General features: G+C 38.9%; 1 protein-coding gene across 1 annotated transcript in view; it reads right to left on the minus strand.

Moving 5' to 3' along the window:
- INO80 (INO80 complex subunit) overlaps positions 1-17339 on the minus strand; it is a gene marked incomplete at its 5' end in the record, with an annotated part of 46046 nt that extends 28707 nt beyond the window's left edge. Inside the window, 12 exons of the mRNA XM_010161577.1 lie at positions 629-769; positions 6141-6318; positions 7454-7547; positions 8208-8275; positions 9096-9229; positions 9670-9837; positions 10855-10940; positions 11954-12071; positions 12578-12662; positions 13730-13872; positions 14467-14526; positions 17244-17339. Of these exons, the coding sequence (XP_010159879.1) occupies positions 629-769; positions 6141-6318; positions 7454-7547; positions 8208-8275; positions 9096-9229; positions 9670-9837; positions 10855-10940; positions 11954-12071; positions 12578-12662; positions 13730-13872; positions 14467-14526; positions 17244-17339 (1371 nt within the window). The remainder of the gene's footprint in view (positions 1-628; positions 770-6140; positions 6319-7453; positions 7548-8207; positions 8276-9095; positions 9230-9669; positions 9838-10854; positions 10941-11953; positions 12072-12577; positions 12663-13729; positions 13873-14466; positions 14527-17243) is intronic.
- Positions 17340-17653: the final 314 nt, after the last annotated feature.

The raw sequence follows: 17653 nt of genomic DNA on the forward strand, positions 1-17653 counted from the left end.
CCTTGTCAAGGTCCAGCAACATGGAATGAAAGCAATAGCCATGGGCTTATGACAGTCTCTTCTGTCAGCCCAGGAAACTTCAGCTAAAGTAATTTCAGAATTCAGTAAAGAGCAGGTGGACAATCCCAAGCAGTACCACTTAGTAACCAAAAGATTTAGAAAATGCCAGCTCCAGTAATCCCTATACATTGCTATTTGGTGCTGCCTTTTTTTTTTTTTTTTTGAGCATAAGCTGTCACAATGAGTGAGAATAACATCCTTTTCAAAAAAGAATTGCTCCTCAGCCCCCTTCTGTCCTCAGAGCTGACCAAACAATCAACCTGTTCTGTTCAACCCTTAGATCATTGGGGAATAATCTATAATATTACTGCTTTTGGTAGTAGGAGAGAAAGTGAAATCTACGTATCTCAGAATAACTCCTGTTGGGTGCATCTTACAACTTTCCTTTTCCCTCCAGTACACATTACACTCACTTCCCCTGTGAAAAAGCCCACTATTGAATACAGTAGCAAAAGGATTTCCTCGCAACAAAAAGAAACTAATAGATCATCCAGTTGCTAAGACACAGTTCTAACAAGATTTAAAACACAATAGAAAATACGTAATTTACAACTTAACTTGGACTTACCCGTGGACTGGCTATGCACAGGAAGGACGGCAGCTCAGTCACCTGGCAGCACCGTACACATGAGGTAGCTGATCTCCTTCGGTGTATGACATGATCTGAATAGCCAGTAACCGCTTTACAGTGGCTACTGAACACAAGATTCTGAAAACAAAATTTAAATTAAGAAGTTACTGTATCTATAAAGAAAAACCCTGCTTAAATCTTGTAACCACCCATGAGAAAGACAGAGGACATTCAGTAAATATTTCTCTTTGAAAAAAGGAAATCTACACATCATCTGCAGTGACAATGTGCAGGATCTTTGTGTAACTATCAGAATATTCACATTCTGAAATGGCTGAAATCAGAATAGCTCCTATCAATACTTGACTTTACACTCGGTTGGAACCAGAAACAAGTTTTTCCTTCTTTGAACCTTTTGACCTTAGCTTTTATAATGAAGGAAGATGTACAGGAATATTCTAGGAGGTCTGACCCTCAAGCTGATTTCTAGCTACTCCTTTATCTATTCAAAAGCATGGATAAAATGAAATTTGGCAGAAAAAAACCATTAAGACTTTAAATGAGACTGGACTGGTATCTTTGGACTTTTTCATCTTTTCTTACTTCTTCCCTTCCTGTGCAAAATGGCTCTGAATTTCATCCTGAAGACTTTCAAGGTGCTATCTATCAGGGTTACATACACACATGAACACACCCCATGTGTAAACCTGGAATTTGCCACAAATGGATCAATATCCGTTCAATACACAAAAATATACTGACTTAAAAGTGAGGGCACGGAGATGACACTGCAGTTTAAAGAAAGGAAAGCTCTTTGAAGATGCTCAGCTCTATACAGAAAAATAACGGGAAAAAATACTGTCTTCGCTTGCATCCAGTTTCTTACTGTAAATATCTGCACCAAACAATGAAATAAACTGCTTAGAGACTAAGCTATTTTTACGACTTAGTTTTTATTCTGACTCTTCTATATTCATAGCAACCGTTATTATTGTGTGTAATTGTTTCCTATAATATGCAGAGTATTATTCTGCAAGCTATAGGAAACAAGCAACAATTTTAGAAACACTGAGAGGTAGGTATACCTCTCACTGCCATGGGATCACAGGATGGACTCTCCTGACAATTGTAGAAGTTCACCTGAGTGAAATGTAAACAGTATCTAAAGCTTTGGCATTGCTCTGCCCCAGTTCCTAATGCACCAGAATTAACTGCACGCTACTTAAAACTTTACAGAGCCTCTCAATTTTCTAAAACCCCAGTTCTAAACATTGGGGTTCATGACTGAAGTAGATGTCATGTTGTACACTGGATATACGCATTCCTACATATGTCAAAAAATGATAGAAAACATGCACAGCAGATAGAAAACTTGCACAGCGTGGTCTATTATGTATCAGACATTCTGGGCCTTTTTTGTTTCCAGATGCAGATACAGTGGGCAAGATGCAGATGGCTAGCACATGTAATTTGGAACCTGCTGACAAGGGATAAAAATACTCTTAGAGTACGTACATACATGCTGGCACCACCTAAGAAATCCAATCAGTCAATCCTAGCATGTACGTGGGTCTTTCAGCTGCCACCAGTGTGACTTGTGGTCTGGAGCTGGCAAAAATAAAAGTTCATACTCTCTGACTGAACATCTGCTCCTCTACAGAAAAGGTAAAAGCAGAAAGAGCTGACAATAGCCTTTCATTGACACTCAGCAGGGCTAAAAAGCACAGGTCAAAGCTTGGGCCACACTGGATAATGCAAAGTGATCCCAAAACCAGGCTCTTACTCAGCTGGCACTTCTTTATCAGTAATGCTGGCTTAAGCAACAAGTGCTTCACATGTTCATTCCATCCTGGCAGAGCCCCTTCTTGCTGGCCTAGCTGTCTTTACTCATTGAGATGCTGATCAAGATGAAAATAAAGCCTTCTCCCTCCACTGCAAGTTAGTTTTGTGATCTGTTCCACCACCTGGTAAAACAGGCCATGTGCTGAAACAGCACAGTGGGAAACGCAAGGCTGTGGACAACAGATGTGGATGCTGGCTTACTCATCTGAGGACCAGAAACGGTGGCAACAAAGCACCAGTACTGCTGCTGGAAAGGGGGAGTCCCTTCCCATGACTTATTTTTGCCACTTTCTGCGCCAGTTTTATCATCTGTCACACCACTCCAGACCTATTTAGCTATACATCTCATCAAAGAACAAACTCAACAGCCATGACCAGTCCGTGGTCAGGTCATGCAGGGATGTGACAGCGCCAGCCCACGTCAGCATAGGCAGGATTCAGCAGCTGGGTGTGAAAAAAGGACGGCAAGAGTCAGAGGGGTCTGATGACTGACTTCCCTCTCAGCTACAGCAGGCTACGATGGACTCCGAACAAGTGCTTTAGCTCAAACCCCATCTCCGCCTCACCCCTGGCCCACACTAGGGGTACAGCTGATTTTACGAAGAGGAATCAGCATTGCATGCAGTCACAAGAGCTTTCCAGTGAGTCTTATGACAGCAAGCACTGGCAGACTGACAGTGGCCCTGGTCATTAGAGCCGTTTGGTAACTTCATTTCCTGGAAAGTGAGAATACAAGAAATGGATAGAGAGAAAGCTAACAAACTGTAATTCCAAACTCAGGCAAGTTTGTTATTTGTCTTTTGGAAGACAACATCAAAGAGCCACCAAAGATGGCTTTAGCCCAATTAGAAGTACCCAGGAAAAAACATACAGGAAAACTTGCAAAAATGTATCCAAAATAAGAGAAAAATATTATTTTTCTATACATTCAGTATTAGGGGTAGGTCTTGTACATGGACATAAATCCGGTTTTCAGCGCCATGCTTCCTGTGCACAAACCATGAGCAGGTCACACATAAAACATCCCCCTCTGAATTCCCTGACATACGCAGCCATTAAGCATTCAAGAACAGAGCAGACACCAGATCCAACAGGGACGACGGAAACCAGCTTCCCATCATTCACATACATGGAAAAGACTGGCTAAGGTTACAGAACTGTAATGGATCATATACCTCAGTATAACAAAGCCAAGAGGAGGATTGTTAAAAATAAGAATGTACACATCTACTGCAACCATGCGATCCAAAGTAAGCGTTGAAAGAGGCTTTCCTATATCGCACAGCTGCACATAAATATGGGTGATGTGCTGGTAGCACCTTAAGCTCATTAACACTCCTAATTTATTTAGAGAAAATTAGGAGAACAAAGGAGAGAAGGGTTTCACCTCAACAGATCACGTTTATATTAATTTAAATCAATGCATACAAATTAATACACATGTGGAGGTGCTGAGTACGGGGAACGAAGAGACCTCACACTGCAAGAGATATCTGTGTTTACATGAAGGAACTCATGCTATCTTTAGGCAGATGTTACCTCATTTTCAGCAAGATCTTTTTTCTACTGAGTTATTTTCATGTTTTGTCTCTTATATCGGAAATGCTGATCTGAGCAGTTAAGAAAAGCCTTTCCAGATTTATACCATTTCCTTTTTCCTCTGTTTCTCCCCCTTCTCACTCCCTACATGTTACTATCTTATGAAGCAGCAGAGGAAGCCTCGGGGAATTGTACATTGAAAGTTTCTCAGATTTGGGCTAAAATAAAAAAAAGTCAGCTCATTTTCACTCGTAATGCATGCTGATAAAAGAAAGACATGTAAAGGGGCAGTTTGTTTTACAACTTGGTTTTGCACTTTTTTTTTTTTTAAGATGTTCTACATGCAAGCCGTGCAAACAAAATCCTGCAAACACAGCTTATTTTGAAGTGAGTTCAGGTGGTAATTCGTCTAACATGCAGGGCAGAAAACAGTCCTAAAGAATCTGTCATAACTACAGGGCTAATAGTCTTTTAGATTTACTGGGGTTATCACAAATGCACTGCATTGCACACGCTGATGAACTTTGCCCCTCAGGTGGCTGTTTTCTATGTAAAAGGTACTAGTTGCACCACTCACCAGTTACACACAGTCACAGCACTGAGAATCCCTGAGACACGAGTAATGACTTCCTCCAAGAACAGAAATCATTCAGAGAAACCAAATTATATGTTTAAGTCCTGCCAGGATGTGGTACAGGTGGGTCCTTAGGCTCTACATTCCATTGTACATATTAAAACCTACATGTGCATATTCCACACCTCATATTTAGTGTCTATAATGTTCACTCACCTCCTGTCCTTTAAGAAAACAAGTTGAATTTCATGTGATTATTTAAACACACTAACCCAAAGGCTATGTAAAGATCTAGACTGTGTTTCTACATATGTAAAAACAAATGATAGATCTGTAAGTGCATGCAACTTCTGACACCATCTTCTACTTCTTTACTGTTAGGCTGCAACATTTATGACATCACACAAATTTTCCTTAACCATACCAACAAGAGGACAGAGCTACAGTGTAGTTTCAGAGATAAGCACTACACAGTGTACAAACAGCTGAATGTAATAACTAAAAAGCTAACTGAAAGCAAATCCATGTAGTGTAGGCGTTTTATCAAGCTAGACATGGACACACAGAATATTCAGACACCAGCACAGCCAGAGTTAACTGGCATACACACTCAGTTGGCTTGCTTTGATAACTAGGATGACTCATTTTGTTGGCTTTGCTGTTAACGCTGCAAAACATGACACCAAGCCCAAGGTTGGTTTCCTACTGCTTATGCGTCTTCAATTTCAACTTCCTCTACACGCTATTCAATTGAATTCTGGCTATCTCCTTTCCCCTTCCAGACTCATGAACAGAAGCAATATTCCCTAGAGAAATTTGGCACAATCTCACTGTTTCAGAAAAGATTTTTTTTACCTCATATCTGCTAACTGCCCTAGGTGCTTTCCTGACTCTACGCTAGCACTTTTGTGAACTTAATTCCCAGTGAAACGAATCAACACAGCTATAACCTAACTCAGGAAGTCAACAGCAATTTAGTCATAAAAAGACAGAACCTTCACACACATCCCAGGCAAAAGATTTGTGAAAATGACCTTGCATTACACAGTAAGATGAGCACATTTGGTGTCTACCAGACAGCTGCAGAAGCAAATTTCAGAGTAGAAAGAAACCACTGTCAATGCTTGTCCACCTACTCTGAAACACTGCTAGGCTTAAGCCTCTGCTTTCCCCAGTTGCTGCAACAATGTACTGCATTTGATGAGAGTTAATTTCAGTCAGAAAACAAGCGTCTTGCATGTAGAAAACCACTGCAAAACTCTTAAGCTTGCATGGAGTCAAGTTCCGTTGCTCCAGTAATATTTTTAAGACTTCTAATTCAACTGATTTATTTTTTTATAGCAAGTTTTGAAATGTATCAAATGTATCACCACATGGGGGGAAGATAGCAGTTAGTTTTCTGCTCAGCACTCTGAACTTTATTAACTATACCTAATAAAGCAAGCAGTAAAGTCATCCCGTTTCCAAGTTTGTTTTATACGGATAGAAAGGCTGTCATCATTTCTCACTCATGAGGATTTGCTACTGTCTCCACACCACAGAAATTCTGCTTACCTGCAGCAAAGCGCAGCTGTGCAAGTTAGGAAAAGACAGTGGGAAATTTACATCAAGCAAGAAATCCCTGTTCCTCAGAAAATGTGACCCCTGCTGCTTCTCCCCTTCTGGCTCCATCCAGGAGCGCATGTGATGGAGCCTGTAGGATGCTTTCAGAGACAGGAAAAGAGCTAACCATCTGAAACAGAACACAGTACACACATTTATTCACTGCTTTGTGAAAGAAAGGCTTGAGTTTATTTACAACATAACTCTATTTGATGCAAATGATTTTTTTTTAGAATGTCAGGCTTACGGTGTCCTGACTTAAAGAAAATTATTTTTGCTAGACATCTTCCAATTGTATTACTCTTATTTTAATTTTTTTCTAGAGAGGCTTAACTTAATCTGAGTGATTAAGCCAAAATGCACTTTGAAGCACTTTGTTTAAAAGGGTTGAGCCCGAGTTAGCTACTGCTACTTAAAATTGCATTCTGGCTTCTTTGTAAATTGCTCCATATATAAATTATTCATAACAACCTGCATAATGAATGCAGAATTTATCATAAAGATCATTCAGGCAGATCAAGAGAATTTTTATTATGTTATTGAAACGCAGAAAAGAAACAGTAGTCCAATCTAACCACAACAATAAAAGAATATTACACTTACAAAGCCCTAAGCAAAATCCCTTTATCTATTACTAAAGACTTTATTTTATCTCAAATTTTTTACAGTCACTATCTAACTTCAGTCAGAGTACACTGTACTTGTTGCAGAGTACACTGTAACTTAAGCAGATCACATCCCTTTCCAAGATAATATTGTTCATGATGCTAAAAATCCATTATCATAAGCCTACATCTTGGAATTCCATAACACATTAAAAACAGGACATGTGGAAAGCAGACAATATGACGCTGAGCTGAAAACCAACAATCACAGCACAAGCTTATTCCACGTGTTAAAACATTGGCTCAAGTGCAATTGGTAAGCGTTGCAATAAACTGGCCTTCAAAAGTCTGGATTTTGTGTTTGGTAACGCCAGCCACCTACAGTGCGATCCTACGCAAACTCTTCTGTTGCCCTTTGCATATTTACAATTCAAATCTCTGTAACAGAGGTTTTCTTTTGACACAGGCATAAATACTGCCTTGCATAATAGTGCTCTATACTTGGGGCAACAGTCTAGAAGGTGCTGTAATATTAGATAACGATAGACAAATTATAATATTTGGAGGCATAGAAAACACAGGTTTACGGACAGGTGCCTCTAACATCACCTGTACTTTTCCTACAATTAATAAAAGGCGGGCGGGGGAAGTTGTCCTCACCTGGCTAAATGTCCCTGATTCATGAGGTTTGCCATTTCTGCTGGAGACACATCAATAAACCGCAGGAAAGAAAAACAGCTTTCTTCATTGATGCCTGTGTCACAGACGTAACTGAAGTTAGGCCAATATATTTCACAGACATACCTCCCTTGTTTTTTTCTCCCAAAGTTTTTCACACCCCAGCAGCTGAGCAATCTAATTAGTTCTTTTTAGTGGAAAAAAACCCCTCACCAATCATCTATAAAAATTAATTGTATTTGTCAATATAAGCATTTTATGTATGGTTTTTGCTTATTGATTAGATCCTGGGTCACTTGCATCTCATCTACTTTTTACTTGTAAGAAAGTTGGCAGTTTAACTGCCAACACACCACACAGAATGTACTGAAGTGAATCCCAGATTTCTCTGAATTGAATCTGTGAAAAATTCACATTAGACTAAAAAGGCAGCATTAATCCCTTGAAGCAAGTTACAAGACAAGAGGAATGGAACAAGAGACTGCAGTAGAATTAAGCAGTTACTAAAATAGTAAGTTGTTCATAGATCATTCTTCCAGCTGCTTCCATCCCTTCCTCATTGAGCAAATGAAATGTATGTGCAAGTACGAACGCTAAAAAATTTTAACAAGTTTTAATCAGATTATCTCAGGGGACTAATTGATTTGGCCTCTCAGTCCTTCCCCCTGAATAAGACATATTCCAACATCACATGCAAGTGTGAAACCCAACTTGCTTCCCAGAACTGTAAACCTACCCTTCCTATGGAAGAGAGACTGCTGGATGTGGTCTGGTGCAAATGGCGAAAGTAAAACCCGTAACCACCTGAAAATGAAAGCAACAAAACCAAACAAAATCACTAAGAAGGTGTTAACACGTACAATGTTCAACCACATAATCAGCAGAAAAGGCAGAGTAACCATTCTGTTCTTCATTGTAAGTATATTCCAGCACTTTGGATATCTGGAATTGCATGGCAGTAAGAAAAGCATCATCAGCCCACATGCACTGCTGTTAATTTGACACCGAGACACACCACTGTTCTGGAATAGCATTTTACACTGTAGAACAGTTCACATAATCTTGAAACATGGCTTTCCTGTCTCTGCCCTCACCATTTCTCTTAACTGAATGCAAATAAAATTAATCAAGAATTGCCACAGTTGGAGAAAACAGCAAACTTCACTCAGGCAGCTTCTATTCATCCAAGGTAAGCATTAAAAGACGTTAAGTAGATGCTCACGATATACCACGTCACAACAGATACTGATAGCTTCCTTCAACTTGAAAACTCACTGAAGGGAAACCATGGCTCTTAGTTCGTGGGGCTTTTTTTGGATTTTTTTTAAGCATTCATTCTTTTAAAGCTTTATTCTAGTACACATCATCAGCAACAACTCTCAATTCCTTTTCCTGACTTATTCCATCAAAGGGATCCTTGATGATCAGGATTCCACCAAGAAAGAGCATCAGATATCAGATGCTTAACAGCTGAATGAACAAAAGAAAACTAGGAATGCATTTCTTGGCCAATGTAATTTAAGAACATCAGGTAAGGGAGTTAATAAGCACTTATACAAAGCTAAAATGAGTTTAAGTAGTAATATAAATATGCTAAGCTAGAGAGGAAGCAGTGTAGGCTTGCCTGTCCCGTGAGTGGTTAAAGACCCTGATCTGTCCATGACGGTAGATGAACTTCGAAATCTGGTATGGCTTTAGGGAGATGTGAAATGGAGACCAAGTTTCTTGTCGTTCAAACAGCTCTGGGTGATTGCACACCTATGAGAAAGACAGCATGTCAAACACTGGGAGGTATTAATTCAGTCCAATACAGCATTTACATCCCAAATCAACTGTGACTACTGATCACTAAAACTTCAGTATTGATGCGTATGTCAAAGCTCTACTCAAATTTGAATACTGCATCATATTTTTTCCTGTTCACATAACAGCTGTGGCCGTCTTCTTCCCAAGTGAATGACTTCCTTCAACAACCAATTTGGATTCAAATCAGTTAGCAGATGCACGCACCATTTGGCTAAAGCTCTTCCACCCCAACAGCATACTGCACTGCATCAGAAACACAACTAAACTGCATGAAAATTTGCTTGCCTATGCAAGAAATTTTTTTCTAGGTGGTGTTTTCTAGAAGCCGTATTTTAGTTTTGTGCTAACGAATGATTATACTTTCAAAAAATTATTATTTAAAATATCCTTACCTTCCTGAACTGCATGACTAGATTCATGAGACTACTCGTGGTGGTCTGTGCTTGCTGAGTTGTACCCATTGAAGACTGCAGGAGGTCATCAATAGAAATTTTGTTTTTCAGAGCTTGGTACAACAGCTTCTGTCGACTTGTCTGCTGACAGTACATAAGAATTTCGATCTGCAAAACAGTAATGAAGATTTAGCCTTTTCTGTCTCTGAAATGGAGGATGACCACATCCGTACACACAAAGCAGAGAAAAACATATCTTAAGGAAAACACAACTTTCTCCAAAAAATCATCCATAGGCAGTCACATCTGTAGCTGTATTTCAGGACCAAACCTGGGAAGGACTTAACTGATAGGTGTTTCAGAAGGCTTAGGTAATGATGTAGGAGACAGACCTGTAAAAGTACGTGAGCTAACAGATTCTTAAGAAGCTCTGACAATATCACATCTGCAGCTGATCAGCTTAAAACCTGACCTCACTTCTACTATCTTACTGTTAAAATGCTGCCCATTTAGAGCTGTCTTGAAACGGCTGCCAGGAGCTCATGATAATGACACATGCATCCTATAACAACAGCATCTGTGGGAAGTTCTGGTTTTGTAATTAATAAGCACATCAGAACAAGGTAGATATCTCTTATAGCCAGTGGTCCTAAAACATGGGGACATGCTGACCACAAGATTATCCTGTATTGCTACTGGATAGCCACATGAAATCCACTGGAAATCCACATGGACATCCATATGAAATTAAGAAGCTAACAAGAGAGAAGAGTACCATGTTCTCACTACACATTTCTTGCTCTCTACAAGCAAGCAAAAAGAACCCTAAATCCATGCCAAATACTTCATAAAGGCAACTGGAGATGTTTATCATCCAATAGTCACTCTATCTCCTTCACTTCAATTAGCAATATCACTGTTAATCAGGTGTAAAGATTTTTTTATTTGTAACTGTTAACAAAATGTTTTCCCAAGAAGAGAAGTTTATTAAATATGGGTTCTACAGTTACATTCACATCTCCTGAGATTGCTGGGACGCGGTACCAAAAACTGAAGGTGTGTGAAAGGTCTAAAATCAAATTCCAGGTATGCATACTGAGAAATGAGTTTGCAAAAACCAAATTGCAGAACAGAGTTATGGCAATAAAGCTGAAATACTCATTCCAGATAAATACTTTTTCTAACCTTATCTGACAGCTCATTTTCCACATCCTTCTTGATTCTTCTCAACATGAAAGGCTTCAGGATCATGTGCAAGCGGGATAGCTGGTCTGAAATACAGGGAATGGGAAAAAGGAGCAATTACTTCACCAAAAGCAGAAAACTATATAGTGTTCTACAAATTAAATCCCTTACTGTTCAGCCATTTCCCACCATATAAGCTCTTACACTATGGAGTTGCTATTTCTTTGTTGATTTTTCTTTTTTTAAATGTGTGGTGAGCTACACTGCTTAACTTACAAATCTAACGATCAAAGAATGAGCTTCTAAAGCATTTTATATATTCTATAGTCCTCTGAGCTGAACAAGATGGGCTTAAATTTATCACTCGCTATTAGCGAAGAAGAAATTTTCACGTGAGACATTGCTAATTCATTAAAAGAGAGTGTCATCTTTTTAAGTCTCACCCTTCAAAATTATAGTATCACAAGAACAGGGCATACTGCGCTGACAGACAACTGCAGTTTTTACTATAACCTGTAAAATCAAAGTTCTGGGTATTTGAGAACTCAAAGCTTTTACTTTTGTGACAAATTCCAGCTGTGCCGTGCTCTACTCCAATTACAAATTTTACCCAGCTAGATTTTTCTACATAAGCTCTAAAATCTACTGTGAAGATTTTTTTTTTTAAAAGAAATTTTATGGTTTTCTTCTGGAGCTCAAAAGGCATGCCTTTAGCACTTTGTGTCACAATTTTTATGTCTAGAGCTTGTAACATACTCTAGAGACCTCCAAAATGATGCGCTCTGTAGAAACTCACAAATACTTAAAATACTTGCTCACCTGTGTTTGGGAAGGAGGACTGGGGACAAGTAGCAAATCAACATTTTCACTACGTGTTTTTCTATTCATTACACAAGCTACATTACTGTCAAACACAAACGTTGACATAAACTATGGAAAAGAACCCTTAACATTCCAATCCAATTTATGCATCCTCTGCTTTAGACTACATTTCTCATAGCAAAAAAACCCCAAACAGATATAAAGTTTATCCATTAGCAGTTGGACACGGTAACAGATTTTTAATATAAAAACTACTGCAGCTACACACTGCACTCACTCTCATCAATGGCGGATTTGTTCTCTGCATGGCTCTCGATGTCCTTAGAAAACCACTCATTGAACTCTTCATGGGAATCAAACAGCGTTGGCATGATAAAATGGAGCAGGGCCCACAGCTAAAAGGAGAGGAGAAAACAGCAGATCAGCAAGGGTCACTCTACTGTGGACAAGGTAATAGGGGATCCCAAACCCCTGTAGCTCATTATGAGCAAAATCACTTTACTAGATCATGAGACATGGCAAAATTAAACAAAAATTCAGCCACATCCTCTCCTGCCCCTCCCCCGACAAATGCCACATCAACAGATCTGTCAGCACCATTAGAAAACAGTGACAAACACAGCGCAATGATTTCAGCTCACAGAAGGAAAAGCCACAAGAAATAGATTTCATCCTGTAATCTAGCTATTCCTAACCATCAGGTATCTTCAGCTTTATTTTTATTTGAATGTGTGGCACATTTCCAACTTTTCCCCTCCCAGAGCTTTTCCACATTTGCCAGTCATTGCTACAAGCACGACCCCACAACCACAAAAATGCAACAGGTTTCCCAACTATTCACATATATTCAGTATATATTCTTGTGATAAAGAAAGACCCACTCTTGTGAACTCCTGAATACCTCAGCCATTGTGTTCTGGATTGGGGTCCCAGTCAACAACAATCTGTTTCGACACTGGAACTGCAGTAGGATCTTCCAACGAACACTGACGAATAAAATTTAAGAAAAAAATAATTAAAACTGTTGTGGGTTTTGGTTTGTTTGGGGTTTTTTTGTAGAGGGATATAAAACATAAGATCTATTGACTCCATTGACCTTCCCAACTGATTTTTGGAGGTCACTGGGTAAAACTACCACAGCTGCTCCCCAGTGTTTCAAAAAACAATTACAGGAAGAAGTAGCCTTTTACAAATTGCAAAGAAACGTGCATAATTTGCTTTCTTTTTTCTGATTTTTTTTTTTTTACTCTTGAATACAAATGCTTGGATACTAATAAAATCTCATCAACAGAATAATTAACTTCCCAAAAGAAAAAGTTATTATGAATCAGAACGTCACGTATTTTTCAGACCACGACACTAGGCACAGGAGCTACGGTGGCAGGAGTGCTGAGCTATATATTACAATCTGCTGAGGGGGGACGGTTTCCAAGGAATGCTGAAGAGAAAGACTTTGGTCAGAACGAGTCTGCAGTTAAAGCAGTCTTCACCCTACTGTGTACGGTGGCAACTTGGGCAAAGGTTATGGGAAAGCAATTACAGAAGTAAAGACAGACAAATCTATTACTTGAAAACAAACATAAAACTTTCTGGCAGAGTCTTAGGACAAAGATTGGGCTTTATTGCTGCCAACAAACAGTATTCACTGGGTTCTGACCTTCACTCGTGTCTGGAAGTACCAATGAAGAAGGAACCAAGATAATGCATTTCATGGAGCCAATATAAGCAACACACACTAAACACTACAGACTGTTCACCAGGCAGAATTCTGTGAGTAGTCAGGAAAGAAGGCGAATAGCATTTCAGTGTTTTGTTTAACTGCAAGTTTCAGCTCCACAATTGCTTCTAAATTGCATTTTTGGAGAAGGAAAATCCAAATGCAAAAAACCAGTGCATCAACCCAGTCTCGTGGAGTTATACTTCACTAGACACTTAAAAGGTTTTATGTGAGTCATTTTAACTTCTGTCAATTTATATATAATGTTGGTATTTCCTTGACATTCCTTCATGAGGTTATACAGAGGCAAGATTTTGTTTCCAGTTAATTTATTACCTGGAGCTACTCTTGAGTGCTTGTGCTTCATCCAGCACCATGTACTGCCACTTCACTCGCTGGAAATACTTCACATCCTGTACTACCAGCTGATAACTGGTGATCACCACGTGGAAAGGAGCATCCTGAGTATACAGTGTCTTCTGCAAGCACAAAGTAAGAAACAAATGTCCGTATAATGTAAATACATTGTGAGGAGTTCCCTTGCGTATAGCGTAATTTCAGACTTCTGTTTCATAACCTTTCTCATTATTACTGCATTTTTCTCCCATCTGACTTTTAAAATTAATTACAGCATGGTTAATCAAGTGTTGGATGCTTCTGAATGTGCCAGACAAGACTGAGGCACTGAACCCCACAAAACGCTGTTGTTAAATCAGGAACAATCTTGACAGGCCAGTAGGGATGCTGGACTTGGTCATCCTGTGTTAGGTTTATCAAACAGAATAAACAGTCCTTGACACTGAGACTTCCTGCTTTATTTACAGAGCTCTAGTTTCTTCAGCTGAACTCCATACTGCCCTGATCTGCCCTGTACTGTATTGCTCTCCAGCTCAAGAGAAGCCTTCTACCTTAACGAAAATGCTACCACACAGATGAAGAAACAAAGCTCTGTATCCATGAAAAAGAACTCTGTATCCACACATCATTTAACTTGGTGGGGTGTAGCAGGAGTTTCTGGTTTACTCTGCACAGATAACTATGATGGTTGAAGCACACAGGCGTGCTGATATTACCTGACTCCAGAACTTCCTGATCACCTTTCTATCATGGGGATTTCCCCAGTAAGGTAGCACCTGGAACAGCACAGAAGTAGAAAGGCATTATTTTCAAATAAACACATGCCTGGTCTAGAATTTTATCCTACATATTCTACAAAATGAGACAGACCTCTTTCTCCAAAATAATGAAAAGTGAAATTATTTTTCTTAACACAGGAAAAAAAAAATCAAAAAGCACTTACAAGTACTTAGAGCATTCCCAGCAAAGGTATCGAGCAACCCACACCCCGTACAAAGACTAGATCAAGCTATGCTAAGAATCAAAAAATACCCAGCAGCATGTTACAGCTTCTAGTCAGGTTTTTCTAAAAAACTGAAAATGATACTATGCCTACGGCAGAAAGAGGTCTGCCACAACTGCTACGGTTAACCCTACAGGACTAGTGGGCTCGTTCTCCTGCTTAACATTCCCTATTGTCCCGCTGATTTTGTATTTCAGGACTCTCCCCAAAAATCAGAGACAAAACATCTGTTCCAGACATATTTAATACAAGATTTTAAAAAAAGTAAGCCTTATTGCCAGAGAAATCTATTAATCCATGTATAGCTCAGAATTTCATGGGTCCTGTTACTCCGAACAGATCTTTGCAGTGCACAGAAGCCAGTTACTGGTTACTAATACTGCACTGCCATCTTCTGCCTGATGAAAGGACTACACCCAACTAAGACAAAGTGAGGAATCATAGAATGGTTTGTGTTGGAAGGTTGGTTTCTGAGGTTGTGAAAGGTCTTGAACACCTCTATCCTCCAAATACCAAGCTCCAAATTTCAAACTGCCTTCAGCTGAACATTCTAACTATTCTGACATAAGGATGCAAGCCAAAAGCCATCAGATTAACCAAAAAGTGATTTGACTTTTAGTTAAAATATTCTGCCATGGACCTGCAGAAATGAATTCACTGTGATTTTCTACAAGCATAACTGACTACACACTTGTGTAAGATTAGAAGGACTTACGTATGATTAGAAACATAAATAAAACTGGTTAAAAAAGATTGAAACAAGTTGTAAACATGTAACAATCATAAATCTAGAAAGCTTCTTAAAACATGTTCTGTTCCATGGATGAGGTAAACATTATTATGCAATAAAACCAGAGAACAGCTATATAATGACAGAAACAGAATTTTGTTTAAATCAAAAAACAGAAAATTATCTTTTCACAAAAAAGCATCCTGACTGCATTTTTGAAACGTCTTCTGCACTGCACTCATGAGAAGGAAAAAGCATAAACAGTTGCTCGCCTGTTCTATACAATGAACTTATTCAAGGGAACAAGAGAAAGCAAGTAGGTAGAATGGCCACCTGCTCTCCTGTTTTCTACAGCAGCATTTTTAATCCGGGCCCCTACTGTTCTGGGCTATGCAAATAAAAAAACCCTAGCTATAATGCATTTATGTAAGTAACTCCTCACCAACTTAAGCATTTCTATTACTTCATCAGTTTCTTTGAAGTCTCAGTAATCCAAATTTATCCCAAAAGACAAGCCACCTGAATCATTCAGTATTGAACTGTGTTCTAGCACAATTTTCCCTCGTACAGATACCTCAAACTACACACCACCATCACCAACACATGGTCCCATCAGGGATCTGCAGAGCAAGCTATCTGGCAAAAAGTTACGTTTGTTAATACTGCCCTACTTCAGATCAAGAAATCAGATATTACACTAATACTTCCAAGTCTTTTCCTCCATCTTATTAATTAGCCAAGACATTCAAATAATTAGCCCGTGTGTTACTGGTATGTATGCTGGTTACTTATAACAAGGTGTCTTTCACTGTTCTTATATGTTGCCTGTAAAAAAGAAAATCCAATGTTTAAAAAAACCTGATCAAGACCTCTTTATATCAAACGTTACTACATCAACTCAAATATTTAAACTATACTCTTCTTTGCGGATGTAACTTCAAGCTTCTGATGCGTTTATCTTTAATTCTAAAATTTCAGCAGAACACGTTCTTTTCAAATCTTCCTTTCCAACACTCTAATGTTCCACTGAGGAACAGGTAAGCAGCTTGTTTTCACCAACTGATCATTCCTTGCTTTCTGCTTTGCTGTGTTTTCACCTTCACCACATACCTGAACCAAATTATTTTCTACTAATATTTTTGTTCTTACCTATTTGTGCCTCACTTCTCTCCTTTTTCTTGATTACTGGCTGTATGTCTATGATTCTTCTATTTTTCTGTAATAAAAATTGCATTTCTCTCTCCCTCTATTCTATTTAGTGTTCAGTTTTGTTCACATACAGTCTTTATCTTACCCAAATTGATATGAAAGACTGAAAACTAGTTGTTTTTAGACAAAACTTGTTGGAACTAGATGATCTTTAAGGTCCCTTCCAACCCAAACCATTCTGTGATTCTAAAACACTGCTCTAACCCTAAAGACAGTATGTCAGACTGAAGTATTATTCATTTATCTGCTGCCAGGCACACATTAGAACTCAACATCCACTCCCTGCCCCGTTTCAGATTCCTCACTGAGAAGGTGGCTTTAAGCTGTTGCAAAAGGAAAATCTGTTGATTCAAGTAAGAACATTTTTAAACACTAGATAACTGAATGCTCCAGAAAAAAACAGGATGACAGAAAAAAAGTATCAGAATTGAGCCCATTACAGACTTTTAAATCCAAGGTAATTAGGCATCCAGACGTGGCAAAGAACTCAGGAGAACTGAACAGTTTGCTTTTGAGAAAACAGAAAGAACTTTCTTGCATGTGCTTTTTACCTTAAATTTAGGTACAAATCTGGCAAACTCCTGGTGCCAGTTGTTAAGAGTAGACGCAGGTGAAATTATTAAAAAAGGTCCCCAGATGTTCTCTCTCTGGAATATACACATTTAAAAATGACACACAGAAATTAACTGGGGGGAAGGGACATCGAGATAGTTTGATACAGCTTTACAACTTCAAAATGACAGTGGCTACATAAGAGAGGGAACTATATGCAACAACACAGAACTTCTCTCAGCACAGCAGGGTGATACAGAATCAAACAGAGCAGATCTAAGGTGTAACTAAGACATCTCACAATGGCAAACCAGAACAGTCACCACCGTGTCAATCTGGTTCAAGTTCCCACCTTCACATTACTATCAGCCCCTGTCATTCTTCAAAGAATATAATAATATTATAAGAA

This window comes from Eurypyga helias, unplaced genomic scaffold (assembly GCF_000690775.1).
Source record: "Eurypyga helias isolate BGI_N326 unplaced genomic scaffold, ASM69077v1 scaffold15901, whole genome shotgun sequence".
NCBI lineage: Eukaryota > Metazoa > Chordata > Aves > Eurypygiformes > Eurypygidae > Eurypyga > Eurypyga helias.